The sequence below is a fragment of the Nilaparvata lugens genome, chromosome 2 (genome assembly GCF_014356525.2).
Source record: "Nilaparvata lugens isolate BPH chromosome 2, ASM1435652v1, whole genome shotgun sequence".
Lineage (NCBI taxonomy): Eukaryota > Metazoa > Arthropoda > Insecta > Hemiptera > Delphacidae > Nilaparvata > Nilaparvata lugens.
The window spans coordinates 91,935,749-91,956,300 of NC_052505.1; the positions used below are offsets into that span (position 1 = coordinate 91,935,749).

General features: G+C 34.9%; 3 protein-coding genes across 4 annotated transcripts in view; 2 read left to right on the top strand and 1 right to left on the bottom strand.

Annotated features, from left to right (window-relative positions):
• LOC111060595 (fizzy-related protein homolog) overlaps positions 1-18,525 on the top strand; it is a 92,042-nt gene extending 73,517 nt beyond the window's left edge. Inside the window, exons 6-11 of the mRNA XM_039422106.1 lie at positions 3,235-3,423; positions 5,728-5,952; positions 9,865-9,997; positions 11,656-11,819; positions 13,749-13,946; positions 16,592-18,525. Of these exons, the coding sequence (XP_039278040.1) occupies positions 3,235-3,423; positions 5,728-5,952; positions 9,865-9,997; positions 11,656-11,819; positions 13,749-13,946; positions 16,592-16,633 (951 nt within the window). The 3' untranslated portion in view covers positions 16,634-18,525. The remainder of the gene's footprint in view (positions 1-3,234; positions 3,424-5,727; positions 5,953-9,864; positions 9,998-11,655; positions 11,820-13,748; positions 13,947-16,591) is intronic.
• Positions 1-20,552, bottom strand: part of LOC111061043 (semaphorin-1A) — a 530,166-nt gene that overhangs the window by 283,194 nt on the left and 226,420 nt on the right. The window lies entirely within an intron of this gene.
• LOC111048331 (60S ribosomal protein L24) overlaps positions 1-20,552 on the top strand; it is a 77,179-nt gene that overhangs the window by 35,240 nt on the left and 21,387 nt on the right.

A 20,552-nucleotide genomic window follows, 5' to 3' on the forward strand; every position in this document is an offset into this window, starting at 1 on the left:
GACAAAACAAAATTACAAAGAATTTGAAACAAAGAAAAACAATAAATGTTACAAATATAAAAAACCATGGGCTTGTGGTTGGGTGTGTTGGAAAAGAGAAAAAAAGAGAGGAAGATACCTAGCCAACTATGGTTTCCCATGTAATAGGCAGGCAAAGAAGAGAAGAGAAGTAATGAGGAAAAAGGTAAGGGAGAAATGGGGGGAAGGAAGAAAACAGAGGAATAGGTACTCAAAATAAAGGTAAGCGAGTCCACTGAAAAATGAAAAAACAATGCTGGAGCAGAAATCTCGAGTCATATATCTAAATGGAAGAAGAAATTACTGTATGTCCAGTTTTTATATCCAGTTAATTTTTCCGCTGATCTTATTGTCCATGAGAAAGTGATTTGGAATGAGGTTTATTATTTTAGTACCTATGTAAATTAACTGCCTCCTTATACATTCAATATTAGTGTTATAGGTAACATATTGTTAGCAGTGGCCCTTAGATTATAATAATTAAGTGTGGAGTTTATTGTGAGAGGAAAATCGGATCTATATTTTATTAAGTACTCAATTACGGTTTTTATGTATAATTGACGTATAGTCATGACCTCAAAATCACTAAAAACCATATCCGTTGGATAGAGCCTGGGTTTGCTTATATAGTTTTAATTATCAGTTTTTGTGCTACAAATAATTCAGCAATATGACAGTTGAAACAGCCCCCCCAAACACTATGCCATACTGCAGAATGACTTGACTAGAGCATGATACATCATTTTCAGGTGGTTCTTATTAAGAATTCTGTTAACTTGGTAAAATTTAAAAGAAAATATCTAATGTTTCTACATATGTATTTAATATGAACATCCCATTAAGGTTTTCATCAATTATTCCCAAGTACTTAGTATTATTGACTTTTTTTATGGTGGGACAATCACAATTACCCAAGTTTAAATTGCACTGAGAATGGAGTCTCAAATCTTGATTCTCGTTGGGCTGTCCTACTCTATTTGCAGAGAAAAGTTATGTAATTCGTTTTTTCAAAATTTAACTCAAGGTATTCTTATCTAACCACTTCTTGATTAAAAGCATATTATTTTCAGCTATGGTATGAACTTCATTCCATGAATTACCGTGAAAAATAGCTGCAGTATCATCTGCAAAGGATATCACAGTTGAGTTTAGAAGTCTTAAATTTAAAAGGTCATTTACATAGAGTATGAAAAGGATGGGAGGAAGTACAGTACCTTGAGGAAGACCATAAGAAGTTAAGTTAGTTACACTAGATTGATCATTTATGGTTAGGGACTGGGTTCTATTACTCAGATAGCTTTTGAACAATTTAAGCGAGACTCCTCTGAAACCATAGGACTCCAGTTTATTGAACAAAGTATTATGAGGTATTGTATCAAAAGCTTTGCGTATATCCAGGAAGACTGCAATAGTTTTCTTATTGGAGTTTATTTTATCAGATAAAGTATTGACGAATTTTATTAGAGCGTCAGATGTACTTTACCATTTGGAAACCGAATGGTTCTTGTTGATTATTGTAAGATTCAAGAAAGAAACAACTCTTGACATTAGTTTCTTCCATTATTTTAGCAAGGTTGCTGATAAGACTAATCGGTCTATAATTACAGGGATTAGTCGGGTCACCTTGTTTGAATAGACAAGTTTTTTTTCTAAAAGTTAGTTGTTTTTTCTAAAAACAACTGAAAAAAGTGCCAACTTAGATATGAAAACAACCTCATGTGGCTATAATCTAGTGGGTTTTCAAGCATTGTGAAAACAAGCAGCATCTGTGCGGGAAAAAATGCTCGTGTCGCCGCAGACTAACAACATTGTCATTAATCAGGAGAAAACTAGAACTATTTGAAAAATCTACAAAATATAGGAATTTATCAATTAGTAATTCTTCTATGCGTTTTTGAATTGTGAGATACTATCTCTCACTTCAGGGGCCAGCTCATTGAATGATTCAATAGACATATTTTTCCAATAATTCCTAGGAGCAATCAATTCTGACATTTAACCTGCCTCTAGTTTGATAATTATTAATGTCACCATTTATATTATATCCGTTCAGGCTCTTTTTAATGTACATCAAGCAAGTGAATACATATAAAGATGGGAGAGTCAAGTTATAATTTACGGAAAAGTGGCCTATATGTTGCCTATACGAGGTGGTGCCTGACAAGTAATTCTGATGGCCTTCTTCTATAGTCTAAGGACCAAGTCACATGAAGCGTTTTCTCAGGCGTTTTTGCACTGCCGGCGGATGAGTCTGCAGGGCAGGAAGTTCTCCGATTCAAGGTCCTTATAAACCAGTTCATGACACCCGTGTTCCTTATGGAGCGGCCATTTTGTGCCTGTTTTTATGGCGGCACATTTGAATATCCAATCTTAATTCAATTTGCTCGTAACAAAATCATGCATTATGCTATTTAAAAACAATATTCTGGTTCAGATAATATGTAAATTCAGGTTTTAGATTTTTCAATAATGAAGTTTCAATAATAAATGGTTCCATTATTCATTTTATTTATTATTAACAATGTTCTTATTCTTGTAAACTAAGGATTATGATTCAGGTTTTAGATTTTTCAATAATGAAGTTTCAATAATAAATGGTTCCATTATTATTAAAAATTGTTATTATTCTTGTAAACTAAGGATTATGATTCATAAGGCATTCGGACAAGACAGAAATATGCGAGGCCAACTTCAAAAAGAGTTTAAAGTTCCTGATCAATTAAATCTAAAAATCAACATTTCAGTTTCTTGTACTTTGCTTAATACTATAATTCTGTAGGAAGAATTATTTTTCAATCCAAATTACTAATATCACATCATGTTATGTTCAATCTACAATGATAATAGCTAAAAATAAATTTGAAAATTGGTGAACTAGAACCCCACAAAATGGCGATTTTGCAATGCATCACGGGATTGTGTCATGACCTGTATTTATAGACCTTGCTCCGATGGGTGATTTTGCAATGCATCACGGGATTGTGTCATGACCTGTATTATAGACCTTGCTCCGATTGGGTGATATCAGCTGATTGGGATGGCTTTCGAGAATCAGCTGATAATCAGCCAATCGGAGAGCTTCCTGTCCTTCTGACTCGTGCAAAAACAGTTCATGTGGCTTGGCTCTGGTGATTGGCCCAATGAAATTTGAGTATTCCCCGATGGTGTACATTTACATTTACATATATTTATATTGATGTGTGTGATTTGTGATAGGTTTTGGACGCGCCCGAGCTTCAGGACGACTTCTACCTGAACCTGGTGGACTGGTCGTCCCAGAACGTGCTGAGTGTTGGCCTGGGCAGTTGTGTTTACCTGTGGTCGGCATGCACCAGTCAGGTCACACGGCTCTGTGACCTCTCCAACGATGCCAACAGCGTCACCTCGGTCGCATGGAACGAACGGGTACGTACAGCCTGGGTCCTGTAGCTACCTGAGGGCCACTAGACTACAATACTACCCGTTCAAAAACATCAAACATTCTTGAAAATGTATCTTTCCATAAGCAACAGATGGTCTTTTGTATCTTCTCTAAAGTAACGTGTTGCATCCGAAAAGATACACAATGAGCTTTAAGGCTGTTCGGTACACTTTTTTATTATTTAAATTGGTTAACATTTTTCAATATAATAATTGTTGAGATCATTATAAGAGTGAGAAAAAGTGACAACTGAAATTTTTAAGTGGCCTAATAAGCGAGTTATGGGTTGTTGAAGTGCTAAACTCCGTTTTCTTTCCAGATCATAAACGGTTTCGACTAATTATTAGAATTTCTCTTGAAAATTCAAAAATGTATCTTTCCAAACTGAAACATTTTATTCCCCATATCGTTCATAAAAAAGTAACATTTTTTGTAAATTCGATAACTTGTTTATTTTGGCATTAATCGCGAAAAAACGCATATTAGAACAAAGCCAATGATAGGCCTATATTGAATTTAAAAAAAAAAACTTCAATGGAAAATTCGAAACCGTTTATGATCTGGAAAGAAAAACTGAATCTGGAAAGTTAGCACTTCAACAACTCATAACTCGCTTATTAGACCACTTAGAAAATTTCAGTTGCCGCTGTTTCCCACTCTTATAATGATCTTAACAATTATATTGAAAAAGATTTTCCAATTTAAATAAAAAAAAAAGGTGTACCGAACAGACTTAATGTATATTTCCATAAGCAACAAATGCTCTTTTGTATCTTCTCAAAAGCAACGTGTTGCATCTGAAAAGATACACAAGGTGCTTTTTGGAGCTACGTCTTTTTAGCCTATCAGCTGACATTAATTCAACACGCTCTTCCCATTGTTGAAGATACGTAGCAACTCATTCATGAAGAATCTCTGTGTGTAGGGAGCTTCCTCCATCTAGGGATCTAGGGTCTCTGAAGCCTGATGCTTTTGCAAAGCCGTGAATATATCCCCCGCCCATACCTTGCCTACATGCAGTTTCAAAGTATTGAGATCTTATTATATCATAATGAACTCACACATTTCTGTATGTAACACTCTGGGAAATGAATTTATTTGATTTGAAGTCACGGAGGCCTCGGAGTCTACGGGACGTGTACTGTACTCATGTAACGGTGCGCCACTAACCGGCATTTCACCAGCTGATTATATCTGTAGTTGTTCAGGGACAGTAATATACAGATATAATAACCATAGAATCAGCTGATAAAAAGTGAAATGCGTGTGTTCGTGGCGCATACGTCTGTACACACCTTTAGATGAAGGCTTGTTATCCTTGACCTACACAGTCAATGCACTGTCTTACACAAGCTGAGAATTCCAAGTGTGTGAGAGCATTAATTTCAGTAGCGACTTGACAGATCTCCGATTTGAGTCTAAACATGATCGCGAAAATTAATCGTTCTTGTCAATATTTTTTTGTTGTGCTTTTGAAAGATTATTCGAGATATAAATACCTGCATTTCATCAGAAATGATTACTAAATAAAAATTAGAAGATACTGTAGCTATAGTAATTTTCAAGACATGTGATGAAATACGAGAGACTTGGTCCTGAAAAACAAGTTCCTTTAAGGTTTGAAGCAGATTACTATGTGAAATGTACAATAAACACAGATTATTTTTCTACAGAACTTGTAGAAAATTTAATTTCGAAGAGAAAGATGTAGAATAAGTCTAAAATTACTATAGCTACAGGTCTGGAAACGGTTTTATTCAATTTCTCAGTTCATTTTACATGAAATACGCTAAATTGTACATATTAAGTAACAGCCAACAAATACTATAGTGAGGTTCACGTTATATTACAGTATTTGATCAACTTAGGTTTTGCTATCCTTGTCTATTATTCGACAAAGCCGGTGGTACTATCCTTTTATAGGTCCACAACGATGCCAATTATGTTTTTTACAGTGTTGAAATATAATTAATAAATGCAGAGAATCGGCATCGCTATTCTTATATCTTTATCCACTGCCATTATAACGTGGACCTCACTATAGTAGGACTTCGTTACAACAAGGGAACTGAAATTCTGATGAAATCTTCCACCCTGTTTAACTCGGTAACCAAGCATTTTCGGACCTATGTTAATTAGAACTTTTTTTCTTCTCTTGATGTGAGGAATCACACCCTGACTTATGGGCACCTTTTTTCAAAACACCCTGTATATGCTTGTAATTGCTAGGACCGTAACGGCAGTAGAGCTTTGTGTTGAATTTTCTCACCAATTACTTGTGTTTGCAGGGCAACCTGGTGGCCGTGGGCACACACACGGGCTACGTGCAAGTGTGGGACGTGGCCGTGTCGAAGCAGGTGAACAAGCTGATGGGTCACTCGGCGCGGGTGGGTGCACTCGCCTGGAACGGGGACATGTTGTCGTCGGGCAGTCGCGACCGCATGATTCTGCAGCGCGACATTCGCACCCCCCAGATGGTCGCCGAACGCCGGCTAGTGGGGCATCGACAGGAGGTAAGAGGTCGCAACACAAACCAAAACTATAGTCTGTGTAAAATAAGTTGAGACTTGGCCCTCCATCCAAATAAATTACAAGGTTGCCGCCAATTCGTGTAAAATTGCTACTTTCTCAAATTTCCAATTCAACGTCAGAATTGGATGTAGAATATCATCCCTGATATCCTAGTAGTGCTAAAAAGCTTTCTCGCTTTCTCCACCTTCTTATCTTTTGAAACAAAAAAGTTTCCAGCATGTCGAAAATTTCATGTTTTCTGCTCGAAATGTCTCGACATTGACGAACATAATCATTAATAAAAATTATCCATAAAAATATCCATACACCAATAGAAAGGAGACATTCTCCCCGTTAATTTGATATAGAATTATTACGCATTACGACGCCCCATGATTCTGAGAGAATTGATATTCAAAAGAAAAACAAATCTTCGTGATGTTTCCAATTTTATCATAAAAGTTGAATTTCCTTTTAATCCTTCAACCCTGAAACTTTTTTAGCAATACTAGGATATCGGGGATGATATTCTTCATCCAATTCTAACGTTGTATTGGAAATTTGAGAAAGTTGCAATTTCACACGAATTGGCAACCCTGTAATTTTTTTCGGATGGTGGGCTAAACTATAGTCTGCTTGGGGCCGTTTGTCCTCAGTTTCAGTCAAGACTTTAACTAAATTTAATCAGCTGGTGGTTTAAACACAAAATGAACTACATTATATCGAACGATACCTGATTATGGATTTAATCCAGCTTAAATTGAAGTTTAGTTTAAACTTGATCTTTGCGAACGGCTCTTAATTGAAGATAATCATCAAATCAAATTTATATCCAAAAATATCAGCATTTAAAAATGATACATTAGGCCTATTAATTCTAAACTTAATTTCATTAATTATATTGAAATGACACAAACCCTGAAGTCAATTTGACTTGATAATATACAACTTGAAAACAATGATAGGTTTATGAATTAATAAGTTACTGTAATAATAATGATAAAGGGAAAGTTGTATTCAAGTTGATTTTTGTACTTGATTTAATATTGTACTCATGTCTTTTTCATGTTATTTTATAATTTTATAATGTTTGATTTTGATTTGAGTTGGTGTAAGGGTATGATCACATAGGACCTGTGTATGTGTAAGTGCACGTTAGACTGTGCAGGAACCGAGAAAGAAAATCTGGAAAGATCCATTGAAACACGTAGTGACTTGTCTGTAGCTGCTGACACTGAACGCAACCAGCAAGTGCACGCTTTCAATGAGAGTGTTCCTATTGCTCTTTCCGGATTTTGTTTCTTATCTCTGCGCTTGTTCAACATGATGATCACGCGTGTACTTGCACATATGCGCATCCAATCTGATCATACCCAAAGAATTTTCCGGAAACTTTTGATTACTCCTAGTTGCATCCACCTAGATATAGCACATGATTATTCAACTGAATTTTTGCACTAGCTAGAACTACAGAACTATAGGCTACAGGGTGTCCCACGAAAAGTGTAACAGCCGAAGACCATAGAATCTACATGGAATTTGCAATAAAAGTGTTCAGTAAAATTTTCTTACATCGACCTTGATTTTCGAAATTTATCGATTTTTCGATATTTTAAAAAGCGTCAATTACAAGAAAACGATCAGTCAAAATCCATTTCTAAGGATATGGTTAGAAAGAGGAAGAAATTTACAACAAGTTTCATACAATTTTTACTTTCCTTGCCCTATTACCATAGGTAAGGAAAGTATTGCTTTCCGAAAAAAATTAAGGTACCCCAATTTCTAAATTTCTATACGTTTCAAGGTCCCCTGAGTCCAAAAAAGTGGTTTTTGGGTATTGGTCTGTATGTGTGTGTGTGTGTGTGTGTGTGTGTGTGTGTATGAGTGTATGTGCGTCTGTGTACACGATACCTCATCTCGATCAATTTCGATCAAATGCAATTCAAGATGGCGGCTAAAATGGCGAAAATGTTGTCAAAAACAGGGTTTTTCGCGATTTTCTCGAAAACGGCTCCAACGATTTTGATCAAATTCATACCTAGAAAAGTCATTGATAAGCTCTATCAACTGCCACAAGTCCTATATCTGTAAAAATTTCAGGAGCTCCACCCCATCAATGTAAAGTTTAATTTTAGATTCCCAATTATCAGGCTTCAGATACAATTTAAATAAAAAAAAAATCAAGTGGAATAGATTGAGCATGAAAATCTCTACAATTAATGTTCAGTAACATTTTCACCTAAAATTGAAAATAAACTCTAAATTCGAGAAAATGTGATTATTCAATTGCAAATTATTGTTGATTCTATTAAATCATTCACTACTAGCCGTCAGGCTCGCTTCGCTCGCCATATCCGTCTAGCCAGGGGGCTCCGCCCCCTGGACCCCCGACTGGATCGTCCAAGAATGAGATCAGCAGGCTCGCTTCGCTCGCCTGCATTTTTCATTTGAGCATTTTTATCATATGTTAGGACAATCCAGTCGGGGGTTCAGACTAAACGTCTGGCTAAACGGATATGGCGAGCGAAGCGAGCCTTACGGCTAGTAAGATTCCCAGGATTGAAGTAGCAGTGCCCAATCAATTATTTTTCCGCGATAAATGCATTTAAATCTTCAACTTGGTGCCAACCTAACAAAGTCAACTCAACTTAATGCCACCTGACAAAATTATTAATTTAGTTGCCAGTTAACAACTGTTTCGAAGAGGTACTCTATCTAGATTATAGTTCTATAGTAACATATGATATGGAAATTTCAATTATAATTAAGAGATTGGGAGAAGAAGAATATACATGCTAAAAGACGAACTTTAAACCCTTAAAAACAACCCTTAGAGTTGAAATATTGCCAAAAGATTTCTTAGTGCGCCTCTAAAGGGCCAACTGAACATACCTACCAAATTTGAACGTTTTTGGTCCGGTAGATTTTTAGTTATGCGAGTGAGTGAGTGAGTGAGTGAGTGAGTCAGTCAGTCAGTTAGTCAGTCAGTGTGTGAGTGCCATTTCGCTTTTATATATATATATAGATGAAGAGATAGCAGACCTCGTGTGTCTCCAGCGTTATTACCCTGTCACCAGCTGGCTCAAATCTTTGAATAGTATACTTGAGATGCGCGGGAACACTAGCGTCAGGTGATCAATTTTCATAACGGCAAGGAAAGTTGTGTGAGTGTGCCACACCAGATTTTTTATTGCAAATTCCATGTAGATTCTATGGTCTTCAGCTGTTACACCTCTCGTGGGACACCCTGTATAAACACAGTTTGTCGATTGACTTTCACGCTTCTGATTGGCTAGCTCGATCACGTGGCACAAATCCGTCGTTAAGATTCCAAACAAACTTTATAATGCTATCTTATTACATTGGAAATTTGTAACTTATTACTTCTTTTACCGATTGGAAACATATTTTGAACTTACGATGAGTTCTGTATAACATTTTCGATTGGAAATTGATTATACTCTAATAATGACCAATAAAGATAATTTTTAAAACACTAATAAAGGATAAAATATCTTTTTTTCCCTTGGGCACCTCGCGGACGACTTCCAGAGCTTTCGCGGTCCTCTTATTATTGGGAACCACTGATCTAGATAGGTATGCAGAAAGATGAAATCCAATTTTATTGTTTTCACTTATCCAATTTTTTGGATCCAACTCCTAATAATTCAATTTCTAATGGCTCAATTGAATATAACATACAATTGAATATAACATCGTGATTTAGTGCTGATTAAAGACGTCTTGACCTCTCTGATTCTCTTCAGTCCTGAGTACATATAACATGTGCAATAGCTTCGAATTTACACATACAAACATAATTCACATATAAAATTCAAGAGGTTACTAAAAATAAATTTAATTTTAATTATGATACCCCACTGTAAAATAATGAATGGTGATTTTGTTTGCAGGTATGTGGACTGAAATGGTCACCAGACAACCAGTATTTAGCTTCAGGTGGCAATGACAATCGACTATATGTGTGGAACATGCACTCGTTATCACCACTACAAACCTACACTGAGCATTTGGCTGCCGTCAAAGGTAATTTGAATTAAGTAAAGTAATCACTCATTGGTTAGACTTTGACTCTAGTGTACTAATTTATATCGGACTTGTCCACAATTGGCTTAGCTCATTACATATTTACATAATCTGGCAATAATAATACACCGTGATTCAAAAAGAATACCACAACTTTGAAAATTGATAACTCTGCAAAGAATAAACGGAGCACTATCTATCATCGATTCGAGGAAGCTCTAGTTTTTTTTTAGTTCCATATTCCAGCAGGATGGAGCACCACCCCATTGGCACTCATCTGTCCGTGCCTATTTGAATGAAAACTATCCGAGGCAATGGATCGGCCGCCAAGCAGCTCGATAAAGAACACTTCATCACTGGCCTCCAACAAGCCCTGACCTCACCCCCTGCGATTTTTTTCTATGGGGGTACGTTAAAGATAAGGTGTATCGACCGCCTCTACCAGCTAACATTGAGGAGCTCAAACAAGAAATAACAGCATCTATACAAACTGTTACGCCCGATATGCTACTGAGGGTGTGCAACGAGTTCGAGTATCGTATTGATATCACTCGAGTGTCTGGAGGGGGTCACATTGAGCACTTGTGAACTTGTTGGGGAAATAGTTATTTGTATATCTAGAGTGAAAAGTGCTGTTTTTTCTCCCTGAGGGAAAAGTTTGAAGCCCGAGGCGAAGCCGAGGGCAACAATTTCCTGAGGGAGAAAAAACATTTTTCACTCGTGATATACACAACATTTTTCCTCCACCTACATTTTTATAAAAACTGCTAATAAAATAATTTTAAAAACGTATGTGACCAAACAATGTGTTACAACATAAACTAAAAATTAAACAGAAACAGCTGGCTTGTAACACAGTTCTCCTCCGACAGCACTATCTGTCGGCTAAAGTTGTAACAACAATGACAGCCAAAACTACAGCTATGATGAAGTTCCCGTTTCAAATTTGATTAGTTAATAAGTAATATTCGTTGGCTGATATTTAGAATAACATGGAATAAAAGAAAAATATATATATTTTTTTAGTATAGTGATATGAAGTTTGTAATAATAATTTCAGCATACAAACATAAATTTTATATATCGATCAAATGTCTGGTTGAGGTATTGAATTTAGTTGGTTTAATGACTACTCTATATGCTTCCTCATCTGAGCTTAGACCTTCTGACCTATTCAAAATGTACGTTTTTAAAATAGAGATGCTTCTCATGTTATTTAATGGAGTCACTTTTACTCCCTAGGGAGTTTTTCTGTTTTTTAGTACCGAGAGCGAAAAAGTGACACTTTATAGTATCATGTTTCAGGGAGTAAAGTAAGTATTTTTGACAGTAGGTGGAGGAAAACTTATTTTAGTACTCTTCATTTTGATTTACAACCCAAGTTTCTATTATGTTTCCTTGATTAAATACAGATTTTCAAAGTTGTGGTATTCTTTTTGAATCACGGTGTATCGATGATCAGCGATACCTTGGTAGCCGCACCACCTTCTTACCTCGTGGCATATCTTGCCTTGATATGGCCTTCTTGCGTCGAGGGGGAGGCACAGCTGATCAATGCATCCGATTTTGGTATTAATTGTATTGGACTTTGTCCACATTTGACTTGACTCATTACATATTCACATAATTTGGCAATAATATCATGTTTATTTGATTAGCGATAGCATGGTCACCACATCACCATGGCCTGCTAGCGTCGGGGGGAGGCACAGCTGATCGATGCATTCGATTCTGGAACACGCTGACTGGACAACCCATGCAGTGTGTCGACACAGGGTCACAGGTCTGCAACCTCGCCTGGTCCAAGCACTCCTCCGAACTGGTAATGCTCCGTTTCTCAACTTCTCCGAATTCGTACTGTTTGTTCAATCAATTGTTAATCGAATAAGCCCTTTTGAGAAGGCTATATTTTTCGATTATAGCTTTTATTACTCAACAATTGGCTACATTTCTGGTTTTATTTTAGGCTTTTAAGTGGGCTGCATTATTCCATTTAGTATAGTTTTTTTACTTTGAAATTAAAGTTGATACAGTGTGATATAGTGATATTCAATGATATCCAATAAGGCAGTGGGAATTATAGGAACGCATTGTTGTCAATTTTATATTTTGACCACCTTCTATAGTAGATAGCTGTGATACAAGTTATACAGTTATATCTTATATTTTTAGCACAAACTCAGCTAATGTAGGGACACATTTCGAGCGTTTTCATCACCTCAAGTCGACTGTAGCCACATTGCCGAAAAGAAAATACTTTGAAATGCGTCGGGTGCAGTAATGATATTCAATGCACTAATATTATATTAATGTGTGATTGTACACCTATATTAATGCATCTATATTCATTTTTTTGTTCAGGGGCTTCTCGTATTCACAAAAATAAAATCAAAGTACAGTACCTTTCTTTCAACTTCATTTTATTTATTTTTGTTCACTTTTTGTGTAGTTGAGAAGTTGATATTGTGGTAATTATTTCTATTAAAAGTTTATAAGAGATTGACAATGGTGTAACAACCGAAACCGGTCTTTCTAATTATCAATAAATCTGTGGTTTTTGACAATTTCATTTCATTCCTCACAACATGTTTCGACTTGTCATTAATGTCATTTCCAAGTGATTTGTATGATAGTCATACATTTATTTGTACATTGAATTCCTCGACCTTTGCAATCTATGACCAATATAACGATGTACCGTTTGGGCACCTGTAAGCACAGCCCGCACACACGGCTACTCGCAAAACCAGCTCCTGGTGTGGAAGTACCCTACCCTGACACACATTATCTTCATTACACATTATATCCACACCTGCAGTATTTATTAATTTATTCAATTGCACATACTCAAATTATAACAATTATTCTTCCACTTTTTGTTTTTCATATTCTTTTCTCTCTTCTTCTTCTCTTACTTCTTCTTCTTCTTAGTCATCTTCCTCTTTTTGTTATTAATAATCTTCTTCTACTTCCTCTTCTCCTACTTCTTCTTCTTATTATTTTTCGTCATTTTCTTCTACATCATCTTCTAATTCTACTTTTTCTTATTCTCCTTTCATCTTCTTATTCTTCATATTATCCTATCTTCTTTTTATTCTCTGGTCTTCATCTTCATCTTCTTCTAATTCTACTTTTTCTTCCTCTTTTCTTCTTCGTCCACTCTTTCTTCCTCTTCTTCAACATCTTCATCTCCTTCTACTCCTCTACTCGTGCTTCTCTGAATAAATAATGTAAAAGAGTTGATAGCAATGTCACTGATTCTATATAATGTATATTTTTCCTAGAGAACGAAGCCACAGTATACATACAGTATGGAAACTCGGCTAGTACCCTGGCACAAAAATCCGCCATCTTGTTAGACAGTTCCGCATTGTTATAATATTGATGGGAGATTCGGATCACTTTACTGATCCGGATCAATTGATCTCGTTCACTGCTGTGAGCCAATCAAAAGACCAGGATTGGAACTTTCCAACAAGAAGGCGCAGTCACGTGACGTGTCTAGTATTTGTGCCATGTAAAAAGCATTGGTTGGATAGGCGTTTGATTGATAGTTTCCATTCTGTATCTATTCTGTGACGAAGCTAGGGCGCAGTCGGAAACTCTCTTAAAAGGGTACTAAGTTGAATGTTTCATTTTACAAAATATTGAGTAGCCCTGAGAGATGATGATTGAATTCTTGTATATTCATAAATTAAATTCCTCGACCTATTTCAAACTATAACCAATGTTAAATGTTGAATGGCGACAGGTGAGCACACACGGCTACTCGCAAAACCAGATCCTGGTGTGGAAGTACCCGACGCTGACGCAGGTGGCCAAGCTGACTGGGCACTCGTACCGAGTGCTCTACCTGGCCATGTCCCCCGACGGCGAGGCCATAGTCACCGGCGCCGGCGACGAGACGCTCCGCTTCTGGAATGTATTCTCCAAAGTCCGATCTCAGAAGGTGAGTGAAATAATACATCAAATGAATAAATGAATCAAATGATTTTTCGATGCATTGTTGGAGAATTATAAGTCCTGAAATAGCTATTTAATCACGTGGCCGGGAAGTGGCCGTTTGCAGGTTGAGCATTAAGGTGCGTACAGATATACGCGCCGCGAACATGAGCAATTCACTTTTAATCAGCTGATGCCAAGCTTTTTATAGCTGTATCTTATCGTTTCTGTAAAAATACATATATAGTCAGCTGATTAAAAGTGAATTGCTCATGTTCGCGGCGCGTATATCTGTACGCACCTTTATGTTTCCAGTCGAGGCCTTAGCCGAATCTGGAATTCGATGCAAGCCCTGCAAAAGATACATTCACGGCCAATTCGGCACGACTACGTACGATACACAATCAGCAAATAAGGGGCCAATCGAATAAGAACTAGAATCTAGTGACAAGCAACTAGTCATTGGTTATACAAGATTATAAATATAAAGTTGACTCGAATCCTAGCATTTGCTTGAAAATAACTTAGAACTAGCAATTGCTAGCTTTCATTCAATAATTGACCTAATATAAATGAGTAAACTATAACAAATTACTGAATAGGTAGGCAAAATATCGCATTCCCGAAAATCATATAGCCAAACTATATAAATAAATAAATAATTTTATTCATGGAGGCAACAGGTAAAAACCCATTTTGCCTCCTTCACACATTACAATCATACAATATACAATCCAAAAATGTATTTTAAGAAATAAGTATGAAGAAATGTTAAAAACAAGAAATGTAATGTAAGTGAAATAATAAGAAATGGAAATTAAATGAATCAAAAATACTAACAAAAGTATGTCAAATGAATGAGAATGAAATTAAATATAAGATTTTAACAATTTTAGAAAACTTGAAATCAATAATTACTGTATTCAATTAATCAATTATCAATAAACTACAATAAATAAATCAATAGGCCTGAAAAATAATTATTCAATTGATTAATAATTATCAATAAATCACAACAAATAAATCAATATCTATAATGAGAAAATTGCAAAGGTAATTAATTAAACCCTGAACTTTAAAACTTAATAAAAGTCTGTTGATTCAAGTTTAGCCTACAATGAAAAGAAAAATAGAATGTCTGTGAATCACTACCACATAAAATTAATGAAAGAATGAAATGCAAATCACGAAATGACAAATCACATAATATTATCGACTAGATCGCACGCCATCCTACGGAATTTGTACGGGGAGAACCAAAAGATATCCAAGTGCTGAGAACAACTATTGAAATTTCTCTGTGCTCTATTCAGAGGAGAGTTATAATGACTCACCGTTCTGGAGCGTGAGATATGAAAAGAAAAGGTCGAACGACGAGCAATGGTATTTATATAAATATTAATTTTGGAAAGCAGATAAGGAGAATCAATTTTGTTATTTAAAAGATTATAAAGGAAAAGAAGAGATTTGACGTCACGTCTGACTTTCAGTGATTTAATTTCAAACATACTTCTTAAAGAATTGGTAGGGTAATCAAACGGGCAGAAAACATTGTGCTTTTTATAATAAATACATCTCAAGAATTTATTTTGCATTCGTTCTAGTATTTGAATCTGTTCATTATAATATGGATTCCAAATTTCGCTAGCATATTCCATCAGGCTTCTTACAATTGATTTGTATAACAGTACCAAAGGCACTATGTCTCCAAAGGGTGAGCATGTCCTCAAGATGGATCCCATCTGCTGATTAGCTCTGTTAGATATGTAATCTACATGTGCATTGAAAGAAAAATCAGAACTGAAAACCACTCCAAGATCCTTGAACGATTCCACCTTTTCTAATGGTATACGATTTATATGGTTTATATATAAAAACATGTTCTGAGATGCAAGCTTTCTGTTTCTGCTTTAAAATAATTATCATTTGAATAATACAAGCATTTTCCATTTAAAAGCAAAAACCTAAACTCCTAACCTACCTCTCAAACCCTTGAGGCTTCTTCATCTTTTAGGTCGTGTTTTTGTTACAGTTTGACTATACGTCAGCTTGTGAATTTCGTAAGCTTGTGAGATATTTTGATTTTCAACTGAAGACATAACTGAAACATAGCCCTTATTCAAAAGATCAGAAAGTTGTGAATAGAAACAGCTGATCATATTCTTAAGAGTGGTTTTTACTAACGGTAAAAAATGCATGTTTATCATGCACATCATGCATATTTTGTCATCAGCGAGAGGCTTCTGATATAACATAAACAACCAATAACAATAAATAAACCACCGGTTAATTACAAATTATGAAGATAGAAATATAATTTAAACTCAAATAGAGCAGCGAAGAAAAAATAAACAAAAAATTGGATATACAAAAACCTAACCTCAAATATTTTTGCTCGAAGCCTTTTGCTGTGTAACATGCATGTTGTACCGTTAGTGACCATCCTTATCGATTACCAATGCCATCTGTAGGTGGCACGACGAGTAAACGGAAGGACCAGGGTCCTTCTCGTCATACAAAATTGATATATGTGTTACTAACATTGCCCTCTATAACCTTTCGTTGACTTGTCTATATTTATTTTTGATAGTTTTACTTGAATAAATAATACATCTGACAAGAAATTAATTTGTGTTTTTTCTTCATTTTCAGGAAAGCAAATCCGTGTTGAATTTATTCTCCAATATACGATGAAACCTAACTTTCGTTTATTTGTAAGTTAGTTAGATTCTTACTGGTGAAATTTGAAAATGTGTTATTTTTATACTGTACATCTTAAATGCCACAAACACAACATATATTATTTTATTGTATATAATTCATCTATACTGTGAGATTTTTTAACTTGTTTCAAAAGTGTATTAATATTTATTTACTTTACTAGAGTGGTGTATTTTGATTTGATGTAGATCATGCGAAGAATTGTTTTTGGTTTGTCTGCCGTATTTTTTGTTTATTTCAAATTCTACAATTGCATTTGGGTTTGTATCTAGATTATTAGATACCATGTGAAGGATGTTAGCTGTTGTAAATTGCATAGGACTCTGGTCTATTGACGTTGTCTTGATGTGGTTGTCTTAAAAATGGTGTCTGAATGTTTTTATAGATTTATTTTATCTATTTGCTTGTGACTTTAAGACTTGCGTAATACTTGAAAAGTATAAACTTTTTAAAAGTTTACCCTCCTAGAAATAATATCAAATATAGATTAGATTATAGACTTAGATTTGTATAGTATTATACTGTAAGAATATTGGGCTTTCTTCCTTCATCATTATCATCATCATTTCATAGTTTTCATTTCATTTACTGAACAGTAGAAAAATATTGTTTCTATCATTCATATCATTGCTTTGTTTTAATATTATCATTGTAAAATAGTTCCATTTTATTTGCAGATCAACGAAAATTTCTGTATCAATATTTATTTCTGGAATTTACTATGTTTATTATTCTAAAAAAAATGTTTTTTTTTTAATATATAGCTGATAATTGTGTTAGATTAAACTATCTTCATTAAATCTATAGATATTATTTTTCTCACAATATTGATTATAACAAATGAAAATTATAACATTATGAAAATATTGAAAATTTGCAGAAAAAATTGTTACTAATGTAGCAATGTTGATTAAAAACTATGCTAGAAATATCTTTTTCGATATTTTTACGTTTTTAATCATTGAATCTTCTTTTATATTAGTTCATTTTTTGATAGTAAAAAATCAATGAATAATCTTCGATTGTTCAGGTCTCAGAATTTCACCCTTTTGGAAAAATTAGAACTTTGAAATGCATTCGAGCATAGTTCAATCTCACTTGATGAATTACTTATTGCTCCCATATTACATTTTTTGAATATTTTATATCTTGAAATCTCTTGAGAGATTGTTACTGAGATTGGACTAAGCATGAAGTGTTTCAAGATTGTTCACTGCATCATGTTTTTAAACTTTTGTCATAGAGTAAAATATGTATAGATTTTCTATGCTTTTTATGAATTATTCGTTCTAAATTAATAGTCATTATTTACCATTTTACATGAACATTTTAAATGGAAAATCATTTTTTTCGCATCTTAACGATTCGTGAATCAGTTCAACCTCAAAAATTAGAGTTTTTGTTATCATCCACCACTTGGAAAATTTGATTTCTTCCAAGTAATTAGAGATTGAGCTGATTCAGGAGAGTTACTTCTATCAATCTAGGTCTAAACACTTTTAAATAATCGGCACAATTTTCAAGAATGTTTTGTCTGATAGTATTTAGGATAGATGTGGGTGGAATTCTGATATCTTTTCAGTTTTAAACGTTTTCACAATTTTCAACTTGTTCACAATTTGAAATAGGATTTAAATTTCTAAATGTCAATATTATTCCAAATTTTAAAATGTATTGCAAGTATAAGTATTGAATGTTTATCAGTTCTTTGTTGCAAGGTTTATAAAAGATAAGATTTTTTAATCACTGTTATTTAGGCAGAAATACGAACTAGTCACACCGAAACACTTAACTTGACAACTTACATCCAAATGTATTGTTTATATTATTAAAATCGTCAATTAAAAAACATCATCTGAAAAACTGTAATTATTTTTGAATGTATCCATGATCCTTCTCTGGTATGTGTATGTAGAATTTGATTAATACAGGTTGTTTCAAAATGAATAACCCAATTTGAAAACAGACGATCTATTATGGAAAAGGGATTATCATTAACAAAATACCGTATTATACTTTACTCACAAAATACCAAGTTTTTGAGAACATGTTCAATATGTTTTCCATTAGGGACACAAAAGGCACTCTGAAAATTCATCTTAGCTTGTCTGATCACAATTATTAGCTACTCAGCAATTAATAAATTCCCAATTAAATTAACTACTTTGCTATTCATCCTAAATTTGTGTATGACGCTTCAGAATCCGATATCAATCAAAATCATTCAATCAATAATTTTATTCAAATCAACACAATACAATCTACAAGAGTAGTTCTGTGAACAGTGGACCTCGCTCTCATTAAGTTACATTGACCTGTTGTTATGTTTTCTCAAAAATTATAAATCATTCATCAATTTAAAATGTCTAGAAAAAATCCTAAATAAACATGACGTGTCGTCCCGGAATGTGAGTGTGAGCGCTGTTATCAGGTCTGGCTGCAACTGTCTACAACGTTGATGGAAAGATACATTTTTAAGATGTTCGATGTTTTTGAACGGCTAATATTATAGTCAACTCTAACGTTGATGGAAAGATACATTTTCAAGATGTTTGATGTTTTTGAACGGGTAGTATTATTGACCGAGCGAAGTGAGGTCTAAGATTCAAGTCTACGGTTTGCCATTTCTCTTAAGGACTCGCCACACCAAGCTCACCAGTACCGCCGAGGTAGTACCGCTGGTGGTAGTTTTCTCGGTTGAGCACGCCACACCGAAAAACGTCCGCTAGCGGTAGTCTCCGAGTAGTGAGTCTAGTAGTGGGGGGAGGGCGTGACTACAGCACTCAGCACTGCGCTACCTCTTCGAATCGCCTGCCATGTATTCAGGTTGAGCGCGCCACACTGAGCTCGCTTTGTCCGCCGTACTACCTCTCAGCGAACTTTTGTTGAATCGCCTAGCAGGCGGTCGTAGGTGGTAGTGCGCCGTACTACCGCCGCGGTAGCGAACTCGGTGTGGCGCGCTCAACCTGAATACATGGCTAGCGATTTTTAAAACTTCGCTACCGCCGCGGTAGCGAGCTTGGTGTGGCGTGCCCTTTAATGTTTATATGTTGCGCATTTACGGCGAAACGCGGTAATGGATTTTCATGAAATTTGACAGGTATGTTCCTTTTTAAATTGCGCGTCGACGTATATAGGTTTTTGGAAATTTTGCATTTCAAGGATAATATAAAAGGAAAAAGGAGCCTTTTTCATACGCTAATATTGGAGTAAAAATCAGACTATAGAATATTATTATTCATCATAAATCAGCTGTCAAGTTAACGTCGTTCAGTTATAAATGTTATTTATTCTATTGATAAACTTTTTGTTCATTATTTGTTATTATATTCTTTTATTTTTATAAATATTGAATTCCCAATTTGTTCTATTTTTACTTTTTTCATAAGTATATTTGAAATCTTTGTATTTTTCATTTTCGAATTAGGTGGTATTTTTCTTGTTTGTATTATTTATTATTGCATAAGTTCTTATTATTTTTCTTTTTTCATTTTTATCTGTACAATTTTTATCTATAAGGAGACATATTTGGGGAAACCCGTTGTCTCCATTGTGAATAAATAAATGAACAATAACATAGTATTGTCTCTCGAACTTTCTCTGCTTTGAACTTGGGCTGTCCTGTTGACAGTATGTCTTGAAGGAGATTAGCTTTAGAGGTAATTAGAGGTCTACTGTTCACAGAACTACTAGTAGTCCACTAGACAGCTGATTTATGATGAATAATAATTCTATAGTATGATTTTTACTCCAATATAAGCGTATGAGGGAGGTTCCTTTTTCCTTTTATATTATCCTTGAAATGCAAAATTTCCAAAAACCTATATACGTCGACGCGCAATTTAAAAAGGAACATGCCTGTCAAATTTCATGAAAATCCATTACCGCGTTT